Source organism: Ambystoma mexicanum, chromosome 2p (genome assembly GCF_040938575.1).
Source record: "Ambystoma mexicanum isolate Mex_15411 chromosome 2p, UKY_AmexF1_1, whole genome shotgun sequence".
NCBI lineage: Eukaryota > Metazoa > Chordata > Amphibia > Caudata > Ambystomatidae > Ambystoma > Ambystoma mexicanum.
Genome location: NC_090923.1, coordinates 1143225874 through 1143247737, shown reverse-complemented (window position 1 = coordinate 1143247737; position 21864 = coordinate 1143225874). Strand labels below are relative to the sequence as shown.

Below are 21864 nucleotides of genomic sequence, written 5' to 3'. Positions count from 1 at the left end.
CAGTACCAAGGAAGTGCATCCGGTAGCCTACTTTTCCCACAAGTTGACTCCATACGAGCAGAATTATACCTTTACTGAGAGGGAACTCCTAGCGGTCAAGGATGCCTTATTAGAATGGCGCCACCATCTTCTGGGGGCAAAACATCCGGTGTTGGTATACCCGGATCATCGTAACCTCCAGGCATTCAAGACTCTGAAATGCCTTACAGCACGACAGGCCCGATGGCATGCATTTTTTGCGCAGTTTGATTTTCACATTACCTATCGTCCTTCGCGACACATTGCCAAAGCAGATGCTTTATCCCGCTTGGATAGCGGGACACCCAATGTCCGTCCAGAGTGGCTTCATGTACTGGCCGACAATGTGATTTGCAGCTGTTCGGCACAGCCTTCGCTCAAGCAGGAGCTTCTAGACAGGGTTACCTAGAATCCACGTGAAATCCAGGATTATAATTTGGATATACACAACAGTCTACTGTTCATTCAGGGAGTACTCTACCTGCCAACTGACAGCACCCATAACAAAGCACTACAATGGGGGAAACGACTCTCTGATTTCGGCTCATACAGGTCAGAAGAAAACACTGGAACTACTCTGTAGATGGTGTTGGTGGCCGTCCATGTCACGTGATGTAACTGATTACGTCACCTCGTGTTCCGTTTGTGCTCAATGCAAAACAAACCTTGGAAAACCAATGGGGCTTTTGAAGCTTCTCCCGGTACCAAACAAACCATGGCATATGGTTTGCAAGGATTTCGTTGTGGAGCTTCCAGCAGTCCAAGGATTCGACACCATATGGGTTGTGGTGTATTACTTTACCAAACTCACTCTCTTTATTCCCTGTAAGGGGGTACCCACAGCTCCCGTACTTGCGAACTTGTTCATGCGGCAAGTCTATTTTGGTTATCTTCACCAAGTGTTAATGATAGCGGCTCTCCGTTTACATCACGCTTCTGGAAGGCCTCGAGTGCCGTCTTTCTCATTGATGACAGGATGTCGAGCTCCTATCATCCCCAGACAGAAAGCCAAACCGAAAGGACAAATAGCATCATGGAACAATACCTGCAGTGCTTATGTTTACAGTTCCAATCTACCTGGTTGTCTGTGTTACCATCAGCTGAGTTTTCTTATAATAACTCCTTACACTCTTCCATTGGTACATCCCCATTCCATGCCTTGTATGGCCAGCATCCCAGGTCCATTCCATTGGATCCTGTGCTTTCTCTTGATAATCCAGCCGCAGCTGCCAGCGTTCGGGATCTCACTGTATTACACACCAGAATTAAGAAGCATCTGATAAGAGCCCAGGAGCGTTCTAAACATTATGCTGATGTTCACAGGACACCTGCTCCTGCCTATCGGGTCGGTATGAAGGTTTGGCTATCGGATAAGAATCTGAGGATTCCCAGCAAAAAGAAACTGCTGCCATGGTTTATTGGACCCTACGTTATATCCGGTATTGTGAACCCAGTTGCCGTCCATTTGGATCTCCCAGTCTGTTGGCGGGTGCACACGATTTTTCATGTCTTCCTCATCTAGCCATGCCTGCCTTCTACACGATTACCTATTCGCCCTCTGGCGGTTTTTGTCAGGGGTTCTGAGGAGTATGAGGTGAACGCTATTCTGGAAATGCGTTGCGTTCTGGTAAGCCTTATTATCTAATTGATTGGAAAGGCTACGGCCTGGAGGACAGGCCTTGGGAACCGTTGTCTAACATTCACGCACCAGTCCTGCTACGCCGGTTTCATGTTAAGAAGGGTGTGGTGGGGCCTTTGGGGATGGCACTGTCATGCCTGCTGTGGCGTCTCCCCCTGGTTCTGCTGGCAAGCCCGCGCTGTAGGGTTTTCAATAGAGACGCTTCGCTCATAGATCGGCAGGCAGGCCGTTCTATTCGCGCTGGCGTCTGTATGACAGATTGCCTTGGAAACAGCATTTACAGCAGGGACACTGTGCATGATATACACGTCATCACGTTCTGGTTGTCACGTGATGTTACAGCGAACGTATTTAGATTCAACGCCTGGTGGCGTTCACTGCTTCTATTTGTTTTTCCATTCTGAAGCTGTGGATACTATCCTGCTACAAGTATCCAGTTATTATTGAAGTCGCCTGCTTTTCAGCAATTCGTGTTCTCCGAGCGGGCAGGTAATTACATCTGAAACCTCCTTCCTGATCCTCGCTTGACTTCATACTCCTAGCGGAGGATTCTCTTGCCGCAACTCCTCGCAGTCGCTTCCCAGGACGCTATATTAACTATTGCTGGGTTGTTTCCTGCATTTATCTGGCTGAGGAATTACTGCGCTGTCAACTGCTTCCCATTACTGACAATACACTTCCCACACAGATTATCAACCTCGTCCAACCCAGTTACTTTCCTTCACCAAGCACGGAGTACAGGCATTAGTGAACTGAACTATTGTTTCTACACCATGTATTTCGACTTCCTCATTTGTTTTTTTGCCACATATGTGCACTGGACTTTATGGGCACTTCCCAGGGGTACACCAACCCAATTCTTGTGTGGCCCTCGTTCCGTTCAGGTGCCTTACTAACCCCCCTCCCCTGGTCGTTGTTGCCCTTTGGACTTCCTGGATTCAAGACTCTCCTGAAATCACTAGTTGTTCTCCTTTCTGCATTTAAGACACCAACAGGTTAGTTCATCCTTCCCTTTTTGGGGTAGTTTTATATCATTCATTGAGGACAGATACTGAATAGAGTTTTCTTTTCTTATACAGCTTGGCGTTGTTGTTGCTGTGCTCTGTGCCCTTTCCATTGATTCACCGCTCTAACTGTGGATGTCATAGTAGCTAGAGGGGTTCATCAATTGCAAGTTTTAATTTAGTTTGAGATTAATAGACCATCGGCCAAGAAGACGACTTGCAGCCTTTATTGAGCAAACGTCTAATAGCCCAGCCGAGACAACTGAAATAATTGGCCAAAAACAACCTGTATCCTTTTATGGTCCAGGTGAGTGTTACCGTATCCTCATTGCAGTAGATCATTAACGTGACACCATCATAATCACAGAGGTCTAATAACCAGACAACCTGAGACCATCCTTGACGGCCCTAACCACTTGCTACCTCTCTGGAACATGGGAGTATCCGCTTAGATGACCCTTGCCACTTGGTATTAACCTGAGCCACTAGTATTGCCAAGGAATGCCAAGTTCCACTCAGATCACATTACTGCCCTGAACACTTGGGCCAACCTTGGCCATGTGGGAGCACCAAGATTACATGACTGCCCAGATCACAGATGAACATCCTGTCCACCAGACATCCTGAGAGTACAGCACAATCAGGTACAACTCTCTGCAAGCACTCTTCTCACCCAGGGCAAATAGGATGATGCAGCAGCTAGCACCACCGAGACCATCCAGTACCATGCTGACTAACCAAGATCGCCAAGCAACTGACCAGCCAACTAACCAGTCGAACAACCAAGACCACTCGGAACAACCCTGACCACTTTGCAATAATCCTGATAAGCAAAGACCACACCGACCCATCAGGATCATCCATAACACCCAGGAGAGCCACACACTATCCGGTACCTCCCTGACCTCCTAGAACCTACCATGATATCCTGGGCCTGAGGAGAACCAAGGCCACCACATTCGCCCTATCTTGAGCAACCAGAATCACCTTGGTCGATCTAAAATGCCCAGTCCCACAATGACCACCAAGATTATGTGCGACTTCCGTGACCACACAGTACCAACTTGGAACTTCCTACTATCACCAGAGGATACCTAAGAACACCTGGGTTGACGAGGGTCACCCTAGCTACACTAAGTCAAGCCATGACCAGCAAGGCTCATTCAAGACCTCCATGGGCACTCCAACATCCAGGACCGAATAGGATCGCAAAAGCCCAGTTCAAACTACCTAGGGTCCACCGTGTTCTCCAGACATTTAATAATGAGCATAGAACATAAAACACAAAGGAAACAATCACTATTTACTCTAGTAATAGGTGATTTTATTACACAACTAATTTGTTTTACTAAATGATACTGAAACAAGAAAGGTTTGAGCGACAATGAAGGAGTGGTGAAAAGAGGGATTGGTGAAAGGAGGCAGAAGTGGTAAACTAGTGTAAGGATAGGGAGGGATGGAACAGAGGGAAAAAGAACAGTAAGCTTTAGTGAAGTACATACCTATGACTTTGGTCCTGATTCCTGCCAATTGGAAGAGTGGAGACACCCTGGAGTAGATCCTAACAGCTTGGCCACGACCACCAAAGGGGTTGATGAAGACCAGCAGTTCCTTTGGTCGACGTCCACCTATTGGGGTGATGAGAGACATTATCAATTGTGCCCTCCAAACATAATGTAGCCCGTGGCCCCACAGGCCCTGGCTAGTAGGGGCTACATGCTCGTCCCCTAAGGCAACACCTAGAAATAAGGACGCAGACACCAGAGTAATAAAAGCATTTTATTTAATGTGTAGTGTGTTTTATTTATGTGTGTGCTCTGAATGAAACATCCAGCCCACCATAGGGCTCGATGGAATGTTCAAAGGAAAGGGAGAGAACAGTACTCCCCTGGCCAAGAATGGGCTGGCCACGAGAGAAAAGGATCCAGTGAGGATTTGAAAAGGAAACAGTTGATATAAAAACAGTTGAAAGGGAGAGCAAAAAATAGAAGCAGAGGAGAAGGAGAGAGAGTTACCTGGGGTTGGGGGCTAAAATCCAGAAATGGCACCAGGCAGCACTTGGGAGAGCCTCCCCTAGAGTCTAAACCAAGAGGCAGAGATGCTGGGGCCGTGGTGGGTGTCAGCCTGCCCAGGGGGCAGACTGGATGGTCCCAACAGTTTCAAAGGCCCAGTGCAGGGTAATGCCTGGGCCGAAAAAAGGAACAGCCCAGCCTGGGCTGCGTGTGGAAAGCGGCCCAGAACAGGCTGCCCGGCTATGCCCCTGAAGGCCTACCTTGCGGCCAGCGAGGCGGGCCCTTCAAAAAAGTCCTCCCGGTCTGCGTATGCCAGGCGCAGCATGGTAGATGAAGAGCAGAGAAGCCTGCTACACCCATGAGGGTGGAGCTGTGAAGAAAAGTCCTAGGTCAGCCTGCTGGTCAACCTGGGTTAAGACGAGGGAGGAAGTCCTGCAGCCCCGGTGAAGGAAATCCCTGGGCCGTCCAACGGAGCAGCACAGGTGAAAGACTGTGGCCTGCCTCCTGTGTCTCCCAACGCACTGCTGAGGGGATGGGCCAGAAGACACAACAAGGCTGCGGCAGCAAAGCTGTGAGCATGGTGGCATCCCCATAACAACAGGGATGCTGCCTGAAACAAAGATCGCAGCACGGGCCATGCGGTCACGGGCACAGCCCCCATGCTAACAGGGCTGCCATAAAGATTTTCACAATGCTGCAGGTGTGGCGGTGAGTGCGGGTGTCAACAGGGCTCACCCAGAACATTGTCAAGGGCTATGGGCACAGCTGCGAGTATGGGTGGTCCTCCAATCGTGCAAGGGACTGCCCAGAAGCAAAAAAAGAGCGCATGGGCATGGTGATCCTGGGTGGCCTCATGTGGTGGATGGGACCACCTAGAAAAATGAACAGTGGGGCCAGGCACCAGCCATCATTGCCATCAGGCCCTCAGCCAGCACCAGCCAGCCTGAAGCAAGCCCTACAACCCAGCACTACAACAGCCAGCCCGCAGCATGCCAGCCCCACTAAGGACAAACTCACGGAAAGCACTGTAAAAAGGGTGACTGACTGCAGCAGTAACCCCATTGTGGCATACTGTTTATATGTAGTATATATGTTGTATGTTAATGTATATATGTATGTCAAGTTATATGTATATATTTAATTACTGTTACGTAGACTTAAGCAGAGGGAAGTGTTGAGTTTGAGCGAAGTGTTAAGGAGAATGCTAAGTAGGGTTAAAGATTAAGTAGGGGTAGGATATTGAATATATCTGAAATCTCTCCATTGGCTCTCAGTGGGTGCAAGGATTACATTCGAAACCCTCTGCATTGTCCACAAGGCTTTCTGGGGCCTGGGTCCAAAATACCTTCAGCTTCATTCCTCTACCTCCAACTCCCTCAGGGTCAGTTGTTTTTCAAAGAAACGAGCTGGGGTAGATCTCTGTCTTTGGCTGGGGCCTCCCTCTGGAACAGCCTCCATGCCACTCTAAAACTTGAGGAGACCCATCTCCTGTTCCGGAAGCACCTCAAGACCTTCCTCTTTGCTTCTGCCTTTGCTCCCCCTCTCCCCTGCTGATCTGTTCTATCTTGGCACCGTGCACCCGGCTACTCTCTGTCCTCCGGGCCCAGGTGCCTGCTCACCCTGCCACCCTCCCGCACTGCCTCTGGGCCACCCCTTGAACTGGGGTCTGTATCTGTACCCATACAGCCACCCCCCTTTTCTTCCTGCACTTATCAGACCTACCCTGTCTGCTGCCTTAAACCCAGCACTTGCCAATTGCTGGCTGCACTACCACTGTTTGTTGCCTTTATTATTTATTTATTAATTAATATTTATCAGTTTCTCCTTTGCTCTGCACTTCTCACTTCTCCCCCCTCCATGCACTTTTCCCCTCCCCCTCTCCCATGCACTTGCGCATTCTCAATGTCACTGGGCCTAGTAATATCGTTGTTTTGGTCTCCCCTGTTTCCCTCCCTTGCTCTGTCGTGCCTGAAACACTTGTGTATGAGCACGATAGAAGAACAAGTTACTTATCTTACCTGGTAACATTCTTTCGATGGGATGATCCTCCGACATATTCCACACCTCAATGGGTACCCCTCTTTATTTATAAAACTACTTAACCTTTGATGACTTTGTCTTTACTTCTCCCTAGGATTCCCCTGGCGTGAGCACCATCTAAATGGGGACCTTCTACATTACCTCACAGCTTCCGTGGATGGGTCTTGTGGATGCTTAGGGTGAGTCTGGCACCTTTCCTAAACTCAGGTACCGCCCACATGGAGTGTGAGGCCTGAGGATGGCATCTGTGGGTAGTCCCATCTCACTTGGCAGCCTCAGACAGGTCACCACCCTATTGCGCTACTTCACGCCAGGGTACCTGCCTTCAACCCCTTTCTCTATTTAACATTGATATTGATATTTTTATTTCGAAAGGATTGTGTCCTCCAACGTATTCCACATCTTTGATAGTAATGACCACAGCTGTGCTGCTTCGGAAAACTTTTTCGGCGTAGGTGTCCTGCGTTGATGACGTCGACACGCTGTCCCTCGAGGGCCTCCGTCGAGGGTCGACATCACCGGATGTTCTATCTAGGACGCACGACGCCCGAAGCCTCAGTTGTATTTTTTCCCCAGATCGTGTGGCACCAATCTCCTGCCAGTATGACTACAGGAAGCCTTGCGGAAACGTAAGCTGCAACAGCATAAGAAATTCTGTAGAGGGGCAGGCTGGGAGGGTACGATGTGGAATACATCGGAAGAACATCCCATCGAAAGAACATTACCAGGTAAGATAAGTAACTTGTTCTTCAAAAGGACTGTGTCCTCCGACGTATTCCACATCTTTGACAGACTCCCAAAGCAGTACCAACGTATGGAGGTGGGAAAAGAATTTATAATTACATCAATTTAGAATGCCCAATCAAATTGCAGAATAGAGGACTGCCTTACCAAAGGCCAAATCCTGCCCATGGATAGAGCTCAAGGAATAATGTTTCACAAAAGTATGGACAGAGGCCCATGTGGCTGCTTCGCAAATATTGCGAATTGGAACACCCCTCTGTAGGGCAGTGGAAGCAGCCATACTCCTAGTAGAATAAGCCTACTGGAGGGTCCTTTCCCGCCAAACGTTAACACTCAGAGATCATCGTCAATATGATCCATCTGGATAAGGTCTGTTTGGAAACAGCCTGCCCTAAACGCCTTCCAGCAGAACCAATAAAGAGCTGATCGTCCACTCTGACCCGGGACATCCATGAGAGATAGAAACTCAAAGCTCTCCTAGGATCCAACCTATGGAGCCTCTCCTCTTCCTTACCAGGATGTGGAGGAGGATAGAACGCCGGAAGAATTACCTTCTGGCTCAGATGGAATTCCGACACAACCTTCGGAAGAAAAGAAGGCCGCACCCTAAGGACAACCCTGTCCTTATGGAGCACAGTGAAGGGTGGTTTGGCGGAAAGTGCCTGCAACTCACTCACTCTACGTGCGGAAGTAACAGCAACTAAAAATACAGTTTTAAAAGACAACAGTTGCAACGGACAAGAATGTAAGGGCTCAAATAGAGCTCCCATTAGGAACTTTAAAACCAAGTTCAAATCCCATCCCAGGACCTGGAAAGGCGACGGTGGAAACACATTAGTTAGCCCTTTTAGAAACTGAGAGATTAAAGGGATCTTAAAATAAGAACATTCCTCAGACGAGCGCTTAAATATAGACAGTGCCGCCAGGTCCTCCTTAATGGTACCTACTTGCAGGCCCTTGTGGGCTAAGGAAAGCAAAAAAGACAAAACCAAAGGAATGGAACATTGGAAAGCATCCAAATTTTGTACCCTGCACCAGTCCCAGAACTTTCTCCAACGGCAACGGTACAGAGTTTTCGTTGCTGGCCTCCTGGCCGAAAGCAACACCTCCATCACGTCTTCGGGGAGATCCCAATCCTTATACCTCAACCTTTCAGATACCAAGTGTGAAGGCAGAGGGACTTGACCTCTAGATGGAGAACCCGACTCCCCTCCCGTGAGAGCAGATCGTCTCGGTAGGGAAGACGGCACAGAGGGTAGATGGACATGTCAAGAAGGTCCGGGTACCACGCTCTCCTGGCCCATGCCGGAGCAATGAGGATCATCCGGGAACTGAACCTCCGTAACCTCTGCAAAACCTGCGGAATGAAGGGGACTGGAGGAAACGCATACAGCAGTGGGAAGGACCACTCCACTACGAACGCGTCCCCTAAGGCTCCTCTTGGAGGAAATACCTGCAAGTAGAATCATTCGCACTTCCGGTTGACACTGGTGGCGAAGAGATCCACTTGCGGGTTTACCCAAAGGGCGAAGATCTCCAACAAAATTTCCTGAGCCAACTCCCACTCCTGAGAGACCGTGCTCTGCCTGCTCAGAGTGTCCGCCGCCACGTTTTCGTCTCTGGCCAGATGAACTGCCGAGATCGACATTTCCTGCTGAATGGCCCAGAAACAGAGCGGCATCGCCTCCCTGCACAACGGGAGTGACCCTGCCCCCCCTTTTTTGTTGAGGTAGTGCATAGCCACTGTATTGTCCGGCATAATGAGGACATTCTTCCCCCGCACAGATGGCAGAAAAGCCTTCAGGGCTAGCCTGACAGCCCACAGCTCTAACAGATTGATGTGGAGTCTGGACTCCGACAGAGACCAACGGCCGCTGGCCATCAACTCGTTGGCATGAGCTCCCCAACCCGTGAGGGATGCATCCATCACGATGGTCACCTCTGGCCATGGTTGCCAAAATGGAGCACCTTTTATCAGACTGCCTTTGACAGCCCACCACAGAAGATCCTGTGCGACTGAGGGCGGAATCTGAATGGGATCCGACATCCTGCCGAGGAACTGCGACCACTGCATCTTGAGAGCCCACTGCAGAGATCTCATCGGCAGCCTGGCATCTGGCACCAGGAAAATGCAGGATGCCATGAGGCCGAGCAACCTTAAGAACTCGAACCAGGAAGCTCTGGGCACGTTGAAATTTGTCCACCATCTGTAGAATGTGATGAGCCCTCACCTGGGGAAGCGAACACAGCCCCAGGGATGTGTCGAGCACTGCTCCGATGTACTGGAGCCACTGGGTAGGTGTCAAATGGGACTTCTTTAAATTGAGGGAGAAACCCAGCTTGTGAAGGGAGTGGCAGGGGACAGACAGATGATCCAGGACTTGCTCGGGAGAGCTCCCCCTGATCAACCAATCGTCCAGGTAGGGGTAGACGTGAATCCCCGCTTTCCTGAGATATGCTGCCACCACCACAATCAGCTTGGTGAAGACCCTCGGGCGGAGGTCAATCCGAACGGCAGGACCCGAAACTGAAAATGCGAGACACCAACCGCGAACCTCAGGTACTTCCTGGGCTTTGGATGAATTGGCACATGAAAGTAAGCATCCTTGAGGTCTAGAGACACCAACCAATCTTGCAGTTGAAGGGCCTGGAGGACTTGAGAAAGAGTTACCATCTTGAACTTGTCCTTCCTGAGGAGCTTGTGCAGCCCACGCAAGTCCATGATGGGTCTCAATCCCCCGTATTTTTTCAGGATCAGAAAATAAGGGGAATACCATCCCTTGTTCCTCTCCGCTACAGGCACCAGTTCTATGGCACCTTTCTCCAGCAGGGATAGGATTTCCTGCGCAAGGAGCGGATCCGGACGCTTCAAAGAGAGCTTCCCCGGTGGATTGTTGTGAGGCCTCTGCCGAAAGGGGAGACATTAGCCGTGGTTATGATCTCCAGAACCCACACATCTAAAGTAGTGGCACGCCATTCTCCAAGATGCTGCGCCAGTCTGCCCCAACCGACGAACCATGGGACATGGCCTCATGACTGAGCGGACGCGGCTGCGGCAGTGCCCGATGACAAAGAGGCAACTGCCCGAGCGGCTTTGGCACCTAGAGTACCTTGCTTTACATCTCTGGTACTCCTACGGTAGCCCCTTTGACTGGCAGCTCCTCTCGATCTACCAAAGGAAGAGTAGTACCAAAGGAACCTCCCCTCCATTGCTGTCCCCTAGGACGAAAAGGCAGAGGTTGTCGTACTGCAGCTCTCAAAGACTTCGCTGCAGCTTTGGAGGTCTGCCACCTCTCAAGGCTCTCGTCAGCCTTGCTGCCAAAAAGATGCACACCATCAAAGGGCATGTTGAGAAGCCAGGATTGCACATCAGGAGCAAACCCCAACTTCCGCAACCACGCAAACCTGCGTATCACGGTGCTCGCAGCCATGGACCGGCTGACACAGTCTGCAACGTCCAGACCTGACTGAACGGATTCACATATGGCATCCTTGCCGTCTTGCATGAGGGCTAGAAAACCATCCCGTTCTTCCCCTTCAGGAATATGCTCAGCTGCCAACGATACACAATTCCACAGAGTGTGAGTGAATCTTGCCAGAGCACAAACGGAGTTGGCTGCCTTTAAAGCCATACCCCCAGAAGAAAATACCTTCTTCGCCCAACCATCAAAGTGCTTGTCGTCCCTATCAGGAGGGATGGTAGGGTACGCAGCCTGCTTCGCTGGGGCCGTAGCCGCCTGCACCACCAAACTCTCCGGAGTAGGGTGCGTTGACAAGTAGCAGGGGTCACCACTGGCTGGGCGGTATTTTTTCGGAAGTGACTTATTCACTGCCGAGAGACTCTCCAGAGCAGTCCAAGCCACCACCACCCTTCTTTGCAATGCCATATGAAATGGCAACACCGGGTCAGTGGGTGGACCTTGGTCCAGGATGTCTGTCACCCTCGACATGAGACACCTATACGAGGATTCGACATGTGTACCAGGCTCAGGCCTGCCAAACTCAACCTCCGGGGAGGTGTCAAGACCACTGGCATCATGTAAAGATTGACGGAGGTCTTCCATTTGACTATGACCAGACAACAGGTCATCAGGAACCTAAGGAGGCACAACCCTTTCCTCATCAGACCCTTCCTCCACCTCTGAAATATACTCCAAGGGTTGGAACAAATCCACCCTAGGAGGAGGAACAGAGTAGGGCTTAAAAACAGGCCTCACAGATATACTGAGAGCCTTTCTTGGAGCTTCCACAGCCCTCCGGGGCACCTCCGGTAAATTCTCCTCAAAAGGCATTGAGGGCGCTGATGGAATCGGCGTCGACGTCGACCGAGGCGCCGACGACTTCGACAACTGCTTCGAGGCCGGAGCCTCGAGAGAGTACCTCGATGGACACGGCACTGACAGCATCGATGCCTTCTTAGAAGGCCTCACAGGCTCAGACGGTCTCGACAGCGTTGAGGACCGGGACCTGGACCTGGCACGGCTATGGCGATCAACCTTGTCCGATCGGGACCTCGACAGCTCCCGATGTTCGCGCCGACCGCCCGAGCCCAAAGGCGTGCGAGTGGTGGCTCTAGCTCTTTCGCTCGTTCCTTGCCTGCTTATCTGGAAGGTGCGGATGGAACGGTGCTCTGCGATTCGAAAATCGCCATCATCTGCTGGCGAAATGCGTCCCATTCGGCCGACGACGAATACTTGGTGGGACAAGTCACACGCCGTCTGGCGCAGTCCTCCGATGAGGACGGGGAAGGCGTCCAGTGAAGGCGCTTCCGTGAATGCCTAGAAGAGGCAGAGGAATGGCGGGACCCACTCCAAGACCCCCTGGACTTACGCGGACGAGGAGAGTCGCCCCTCGAGTCGTCGGTCGAAAGACCAGCAGATTTCGACTTATGAGTTTTAGAAACCCTACCTACCAACAATTTTTTCTTCCGCTCCCGGAAGGCCTTTGATGTCAGGGACTGGCAGTCATCGCAGTCGTTGGTGGCGTGGCTTTCGGTGAGGCACCAGAGGCAGACGTTGTGCGGGTCCGTGATGGACATTTTGGAACCGCAGTCCCAACACTTTTTAAAGCCCGACTTCGGGGTAGAAGAAGAAGAAGACATCATGATTCAAAGTAGAAGAACCAAGGCGCGCCGAGATTCCTAAGCGAACATGTTTGTGGAAAAAACGGAACTGAGGCTACGGGCGTTGTGCCTCCTAGATATAACATCCGTTGACTTCGACCCTCGAGGGACAGCATGTCGACGTCACCAACGCAGGACGCCTACGCCGAAAATGTTTTCCGAAGCAGCACAGCTGTGGTCATTACTGTCAAAGATGTGGAATACGTCGGAGGACACAATCCCTTTGAAATAAAAATATCAATATCAATGTTAAATAGAGAAAGGGGTTGAAGGCATGAGGTAGCGCAATAGTGTGGTGGCCTGTCTGAGGCTGCCAAGTGAGATGGGACTATCCACAGATGCCATCCCCAGGCCTCACACTCCATGTGGGTGGTACCTGAGTTTAGGAAAGGTGCCAGACTCACCCTAAGCATCTACAAGACCCATCCACGGAAGGGTGAGGTAACATAGAAGGTCCCCATTTAGATGGCGCTCACGGCAGGGGAATCCTAGGGATAAGTAAAGACAACGTTATCAAAGGTTAAGTGGTTTTATAAATAAAGAGGGGTACCCATTGAGATCCCTATAAAATGCACTCTGGTGCCTGTGTCCATTATTGATCCAAGAACTCAGGGTGTAGCCAATCTCCTGTTAACAGCAATTTTATTTTGGCAGGTGCAGCACCCCCCCCCCCCCAGCCTATTCAGCGTGCCTGGAGGGCCGGATTGGTGGTATGCATGGGAACTGTCCCTGACCTAAGCTAGGAATGGATGCTCCGTGGCTTGGATTAGGGCCAGGAAACAGGGGCTACACATGTGTGACCTACCACATGGTACCACATGAGAACAAAGAATGACAGCAAGCTAGAAGGACAGAGAATCAAGACTGGTCTAGGTAGATAATTGACCAATAAAATGCAATGGGTCAAACTCACGAATGACGAAGAGCCATATTAGAACAAGAACCAAAAGCGACTGATGCTCATGATTGATGATAAACAACAAGTGATCAAGAACCTTGAGTTACCAAGAATTAGAGATCGCAACAAAGAGTGAATAACATCAGAGAGAAATTATTATGCAGAGCCCCAGAGAGAAGGATCCTTCCTATTTGACAACCCTGCTTTCAAAGCTCATAACATTTATACCAAACCCCTCTTTGACCACCTGAACGTCCTCAGCATCTCCTACACCAAATATGTTGATGACACCTAGATCCTCCTCCCTCTCACGGGTATCCATGCATAAGATACTATCCCCATCAACAAAATCTATGACACCCCACAAGCCTGGATGGCCACCCACCATCTCTGTCTTAACAATGATATGACCAAAATCCTCTTAATAGGTCCTCCCTCACTGCAAACTAAGAGTCTACTTGACTCGAGCCTTAACATGACCCGGCACATCCATTCCATTGCCTCATCAGCAGCCTGAATGCAGTAAAAACTTCCTTGGCCACACAAGACTACATAACCATTGCTCGAGCAGTAATTGGCTCCCAACTGGATTACTGTAACTCTCTCTTGGCGGGCCCTCGGAGCGCAACCTCAACAAGCTCCAGATCATCCAAAACAATGCAATCCACGCCGCCTTCAACCTGACCAAATGAGAACATGTGTCAACCTACAGGAAAGCAGCCCACTGGCTAGCAGTGAGTGAAATAATTAATTTCAAAATGCTCTCCATCACCCACTGTTGCCTCTAGAACTCTGCCCCACCACATCTCTCACAGAGGATCACCAAACACTCATCTTCCAGACCCACCAGAGCAATCTACAGCCACCATCTGACCACCCCAAGATGTATGCACACGAAAGCCGGAGGCTCCATCTTTCTAACCACCAAGCCCATCCCAGGAACGCATTGCCGCCAAATTTGCAGGCCGAAATATCATACTGGCATTTCAGGAAACAACTCAAAACCAAACTGTTCAAGTGAAACTGTAACATTGTTTGGAAGGAAGGGATTAAATCCTAATGCACCAACCGGTTATTTTCAAAGACTAAACAGGTGCCATTTTCTGTAATCAATTTAATGTACACTTTGGTTCTTTATTAGATACTCAACATTTCTCTCCCAACACGTGTTTCACCACTTTTTGTAGTGGCTCATCAGGAGAGATGTCCAGTTAGATGTCCTGTAATTCTGTTTTCCTTGAGTGACATTTCCTTATGTGCCAACATTTTTCATAATTACATTTTCAAAGTTGTGTTTTTTAGATCTTCAAACAAAGTTTGTTTCTTAGGCCATGATGCGCCAGTCTGTATCCTGATATCTCCTGTAAGAGGCTATAACGCTACGGGTTTCCTTTGTTTCTGCTGCTCTCCCTTCTCTCCCCCTTCCTCTCTTCTATACCCATCTTTGCAACCAGCGCCTTCATTCCTGTGGGTTTTGTGTACTTTATAAAATGCACAAATAAATAAATATAGTTTATTTACAACTCACAATAATTGCACTTAAAGCTCAAATCATAGCATAAGGGAAACACTATCAATGGTATATGTCCCTCAATTTGGTTGGAATGCTCTCAAGGACACAACAGCATACATACACTCATGAAACCACCAAACTAACACTTAATGGAGCTTACATTCACAAAGCAGACACCCGATTAGCCTTTCTTTCACGATTGAATCCTAAACTGGCAATCCAGGGGGGCATAGAAGAGTAGGGCAACAATGACACACTCTTCCTGCTAAGGAACTAAAAACACAGGAGATGCCTGTGCCTCTACAAGTGCCTCAGAAAAGCCTAACTCACCACTTTCTGGCACCAGCACCCCAGGGAAGAGACCTGCACTAGCCAAGTTGTCAGATGAGGCTATGGGTGGAGCTAAAGTTCCGGGCACAAGACATTCACCTGCACTCTATCAGCTTCCCTGGGGATGACCAGCCATCAAGAAGGGCTTCAAGATTGTCTAATGTGACGAGAACCAGAGAGGACAGCGAAACCCGCAGAGTAAAGCAGAGACGCAGAGTCTAAGGTACGCAGGTTGCCGACAGAGTCAGAGGGAGCAAGAGAAAGGAACAAAGGGGGCGAGAGAAGCCACCAACATAGGGACTGGTACCCAAAAGAAATGAAAGCGGTCTGGGAACCATATGGACTGGTTATATGTTAAGGAGTCCGGGACCCGAAAGAAATACAGTGGAAAAGCCAACACAAAAGGGTATGGGACCTGCAGAGGATACCTGGCCGGAGAGTGAATCAGGCATTCAGTTTGTATACCTTGACCAGGGGAAAGGAGTCCTTCCCCCCGAAGTGGAACTGTGTGATAAAGTGCTAAGAGAAGGGAAACGCCCTCTTGGCTTATGCTATACCTTAACCAGGACAAGGGAGAGATTCCCTCTGGTACTGAGAACTTTTTTTTTGGAACTTTGTGAAAGCCAGAGAAAAGCCAGGGGAAGGGAGACACTCCCCCGGTGTTGAGAATATTTTATGTTATATCCCTGTGAGGATCTGAGAAAGTCTAGAGGAAGCAAGACAGCCATCTGGATTGAGAAGATCAGCCTTTTCTTTAATTTAGTTTCAAGTGTAAGGTATGGGAACAGGTTTATGACATAGAACTGTGGACTACTTGTTTTAGACAAACATTCTGACATTGCCATTAGTATTTGATCGAGGCAGGGAAACCCCTCTTAGTCATAGGGACAGATAGGGGTTTCCTTCTTTTTTGTTTAAATAAAAGTCTTTGCCAACAACCATTCCACTCCTTTGTCGGTCTCCCATCTCCACACTCTTACACTACCCAAGAGGCAAAGTTGGACAGAAAGTCCATGGTGTGGTCTCTTCCAATCAGTCATCCATTATATAAACCCACTGCTTGGGTTATTATGACTAACAAGATGGTAGCCAGCACTGAGAACAAAAGGAAACCGACTATAAGAGAGAAAGATGCTGGCTTTGCCAAAGGGTCTCAAAGTCATACAACAGGAATGATTCAGTAGTGGTTGGATGAACTCCATTGCTTTTACTCACAAGTTTGCCTTGGTGTGCCTTCCATCACGTGACATGACTCTCGCTTCATACCACTCTTCTCAGGCCAGGTCCAAGACAGCCATTAGCCAGGTAAAAATGCAAGCACATGCTCACAACCAAATGCACCCCTAGAGGATCAAAGTCGCTCAGGGTCAGGGTAAAACATATACCCTGTGGTGCCCTATGCAAGGAACATTGCATAGCTGGCAGTGATGACTTCACTGGAAGCCGTTTCCCATTTGTAGGGGTACAGACCAGCTCTACCCATTGTGGTGGGTCAGAAGGACACAGATGAGTCTTCCATTTACAAGATTGTTATTATATAAAAGGAAAAGGTGCAAACTCCTAACTGTGCCTAAGCTATGGGGTTTCACTGCCTAACACAAACTAACTAGGGTTCACGTCAGTCAAGTAAGTGCAAAAGGAAGAACTGTCCTCTGTCCAACTCTAATCTACTCTGTCCCTACCACTATTAAAATAAGAACTATGGTACAGGTGGATGACTCCCTTCTCCCGTATTCTGCTTCTCAGCAAGGTCACTTCAGAAGTTGATTCACAAGTAAGACTTAGTAACTACTTTTATTAGTTCATACAGTTCAGAAATAGGATTCTTCAGCTCCTCGAACGTGTCTTTGACACTGTGCTTTTTCCTTCTTGCTTTCTTGGTTTAATATGTGCATTGCTCTCTCTTGCCTCAATGCCCACTGTCTTCCCTGGCTTGGCCAGTTAACAACACTTTCAACAGGTTTCTCACTTCGTTTCCATTCTACTCTATTACTGAGATGAGTAGGTGTGTTCCAGTAATGATTCTTACTTGGATTCCACTCTCCACTCTTACTGGAATGAGTATGCTTCATATACACTTTATATTGGTAATCCCTACTGGGATCATTACTTAATTTCCACTCTTTGCTCTCAATGGGATGAGTATGATTCATATACTCATTAGATTAGTTATCCCTACCGGATATCCCAATGTCCGTTACTTTCTTTCCTTGGGGTTAGCACAGCTGCGTCTGTCTGCAGGACGGCAAACTCTTCTTGGATGTCAGGTTGGCTTTGGTCTTCTCTCCTGTTCGCTCTCTCCCTCTTTATCCATGCCACGATGCGGGAGGGTGTGTAGTTACTAGACTGGACAGTCCACTACGTCTTGGTCATGCCACCACTCACTGTTTATGCAGCTTCTCCGGGTTTCAGCTCTTCATGTGTCCATTTCATACGCCAGCTGTCTTCCAGGTCGGTATGCTGCACTCCTTGGCTGCTCCCAGGTTTTGCAGCAACGCTGGATTGAAACTCTCATGCTTTGCTTCCTTCGAGAGCTCCTCCTTTTCCTTTTATCACGTGTAGCTGGCCCTTTATCGGCTGAGCTTCAGAGCCCTTTGGATCTGTTTATTGAGGGTTCTGTATCACTCAAGCACTCTTTTTCTTAGTATTGTCTAAATATATTTCTTCATAGTGAATCACTGGTTCTATATCACAATAACAAACAGTAGCTTGTTCTTCTTGGCTTCTTTGAAGTGTGGCTATTATTGGTGGGCTGTGAGTGAGTAACTTAGGGAGCTCCTCTTTAAAACTGGAGTACTTGTCCCGGGGGGTGGAGTCTCTCCCGGGGAGGTCAAGCTTGCCTCTACCCCTAAGGAGGGTATTGCATAGTGGTCTCACCTCCCTAGCCTCACAGGGAAAAGCTTGCCCCCGGCTGGGGAGAAGTGACTGAATCCCGCGATTCGTCACAGCATAGAATGAGCAGACAGTGATTCCATTTAAACCCAATGCAGAGTTTTGTAAGGCAAGTATTATTCTAATGGAGGAGAGAATGGGATAGGTCTGTAGCCATATATGGGCATGGCTCTGCTGGCCTTAGAGTTCGGTTGGCACCAAGCATGATTTGCATATGGTCTTCCCACTTTTGCAATGCGTTGGCAGGTGAAGAACGATGGTCTGGAGAGTTGCCCAGAGCAATGCCAGAGGTTAAGATTAATTATAAACCTTCCGGCCATCACCTCTTTTGTTTTGCTTAGAGTTTTTAGGCCACAGAAGGGAGCTCAATAAACTGCCTATTGTAAATGGGGCGTGTAAAAGGCATAGGGCCTCATTACGAGTGGCCAGTATCCCGGCGGTAAATCCACTAGTATACCGCCCAATGCAAATAGTGTTACCGCAACTTGGTCCAGCGCGATTAGCATCGGATACCGAGTTGTGGTACAGCAGTAAGTCCCCATTTATATTGGACCCAATGAGGCATTTTTGGCACAATTACCGTGGCGCTAATACCGCTGTGGTAATTGCGCCAAAAATGGACGCAAAGTCAGTGGATTTACCCCCAGCTCAGAGCTGAAGGTGAATCCCCAACTTTCCAGCCAACTCATAGTTCGGTAATAGCATTACCGTCGCATTTCTATTGCTCCGCCCCAACTTGTGATGAGGCCCATAGAGATGGCAAAGTGCTAAATAAGGTCAGCTTTCTCCCTACTGGCTATTCAATGTGATGGGGTGATATTCTTTGACCAAGCAATAGATGTAGGTTCTCCATGTCGTGTGCCTGGTTTTAAACATTCAGCATGTTTCTAGAATGGGCATTTTGGCCGAGATCTACTTGGGGTGGATGTTGTTCTTCTTGTGGGAAAGGCACAGAGAAATGAGAAGGCCAACAGTTGCTAAAAGAACTTCTGGGCATGGTTCAGGATTTTGGGGTGCTATACTTGCTCAAACACACGTTTGTCATTCGTAGGAATTGAGCTGGCTTCTATGCAAATGAGGTCCAGGATGCAATTGGGTAAGCAAGGTCGAGCACACTAAGAAAGCTAGTGAAGGAGATGGGTGGTAAAATAAATTGTATGCAAGGTTCTAGCATCAAGGACATTTTAAAAATATGGGCCTCATTACGGGTCGGGCGGTCCGGAAATAACAGTGGCAGTAAACCCGCCGCCACTGTTAATTCCGGACCGCCCGATCTCGAGTCCTGCATGCGGGAGGTGGCGTTCCCGCCAGGTCTGACCTGGCGAGTTTAACACCGCCCGCCTGCAGGGGGACGTGGAAACACCAGCACCACCACGAGATGGTGCCAGTGTTTCCACTTCCCCATTCCCATTGAGTCCTATTGGACTCAATGGGAATGGGGATTTACTGAATTACGCCTCCGGAATTCCCGGGACACCGGGGTCATAATGCCCCGGTAATTCCGGGAATCACGGAGGCGGAATGATAAGAGGAGTCCGGCGGTAACGGAGCCAGAAAAACCAGCAGGTTACCGCCAGACTCGTAATGAGGCCCATAGAATCCGACATGGGGGAGGGAAAGAAGCTGCACCACAGGATACAAGTGGCACCTGACAAAAGCAGGAGTGGTAATGTGGCTACCAATCCAACAAATCATGGAGAGAGATAGCCCAATGCAGCAAGGATTCGGGTTATACGGGAGGTCAAAAGCCCCCTGCAACAATATCCGGGAGCACGGTTAGCAATGAGAAATAGCTACTTGAATTGTTACTAATATTAGGGCAGTGGTGCTATGGCAACAGAGACTAGAAAACAAGAGGTTGGACTTAAGTGGACGACGGGACAGGAAAGGTCACAGTAATTTGGGCAATCAACTAGTAAATGCTAAATCCTAAAATTGTTCAGGTTATTTGTGTTGCTGTGTCTACGAGTCAATATACAACTTAATGCATGACACATAGTATCTACGGCCCTCTCGTTTATTGGGGTTCCGGTTCCATTTGTCACTTCCAGGTGCAGCCGAAATGCCTGCCGAGCGAGTAAGGAAAGGTGTTATATTTTGCAGAAGTTTCCCTGCCGGTTAAATACGCAAAAACAGAACCGACAAAGGGGTGCTCACGCTGTAGACAGTCCTAAATTCTGTCAAATATTTAAATCAAATCTCCATGACAATTCGAGGCTAGTGCTTGCAAAACAAGTCACTAAGAGTAAACCAAAGAAGAAGTCTAGAAAATGCTGACAATACATTTATTGTTGAAAACACCATTTTTTTAAAAATTGGAATTTTTCAGAATTTTTAACACAAATTAAATAAAACAGTTGAAACAAGTGAAGAAAGACATAAAACATAACATTCATCATAAATACATATAATACAAAAGAACAACATGTTAATCAAATCACAAAGTGGATTGTTAGGGAGCACTTAATGAAATACAACAATCCTTGCAGGATACCAATTGTTCCTACAACATGGGGCCTTCCAGGGTGTATTAAAAATTACCCTGGTAGGTATAGAGAGGGAATATTCAATTAGCTAAATTCGCATGTTTGTCTGCCAACGTGTAGGAAGAAATCATAGACTCGTTCCCGAGGGGAACAACACACATAGATATCATGTTTCGGCGTGCCAGACTGGCATCAATAGTAGAGGCCTTCCTCAGGGCAGGATTGAAGTAATTTGGTAATATCACCCTAAAGGGGGCAGAAATAGAGGGGACATAGATTATGCACACAAGCTTCTATAGGAACAACTTCAAAGGAATATCAAGGTTCAAGGGTTGCTGTCCTAGATATACAGATCACTCACCCAGTACAGATTTAAGGAACAGGGTAGAGTCCGTAGGGGCTACTTTTCCAGTATATTAAAATTCTTGCACTGTGTAACGATGCAGCCAGATTTTAGAAAAAAAGAGAGAGAACCTGGGTCACGGTTCTAGACTCGCTGTGCGAAAATACAGCAGCTGTGAAAACACAATTAAACAAGAGAGGTGGGCTGTAGGGTTGTAGGGCCATGAGAGTGTACAACAAACATACTACAGTTGGTGTAATCCAAGAGCCTGAATGAAGACCTAAAAGTGGCTGCACATTTTAGCCTCATGCTCAAAAATGCTTAAAAAAACCACCAAGTTAAAAGACTAATGATAAAACGCCTCAGAGCGAGGCAGTGAATCCAGAAAATTAGACACTCATTTCACCAAGAAAGGTGCATCTATAGAGAAAATGCAACAGAGAATGTCTGAGGATTCATTGAGCTACAGTGAGATACAGAGGTTGTGTTTAATGTGCCGGACGATAAGGTGCTTTGGTGGAACTGAGGCTACTTTCAATTTCCTTTGCAGGATTAATGATTAATAGCATATGAGTTTATTGGAGTTTCTTTTTCAGATACAAGAGAAGAAGGATGGTGTGGTGGGCTATGTGGACATTCCACTGTAAAGTTGGCTGCCATACAAATGGAAAACGTGAAAGACAACTGGAATTCAGTTATGAGAAGGTGGCAGTAGAAGGGACGGGATGGGCTATGCAGCCAACGCTCATAAACTCGAAGCTCCAAAGTTACCAGTTACTGGTCAGTGGTGACCACCCATCTTTGGACTGCAGTCAACCAAGCC

At 48.4% G+C, this 21864-nt stretch overlaps 1 protein-coding gene across 3 annotated transcripts in view; it reads right to left on the bottom strand.

Annotated features, from left to right (window-relative positions):
* Positions 1–21864, bottom strand: part of LOC138567235 (ceramide kinase-like) — a 276517-nt gene that overhangs the window by 143876 nt on the left and 110777 nt on the right. For all 3 annotated transcript variants that reach the window (XM_069645230.1, XM_069645232.1, XM_069645231.1), the window contains one exon: positions 4164–4289. In XM_069645230.1, coding sequence (XP_069501331.1) covers positions 4164–4289 — 126 coding nt within the window. The remainder of the gene's footprint in view (positions 1–4163; positions 4290–21864) is intronic.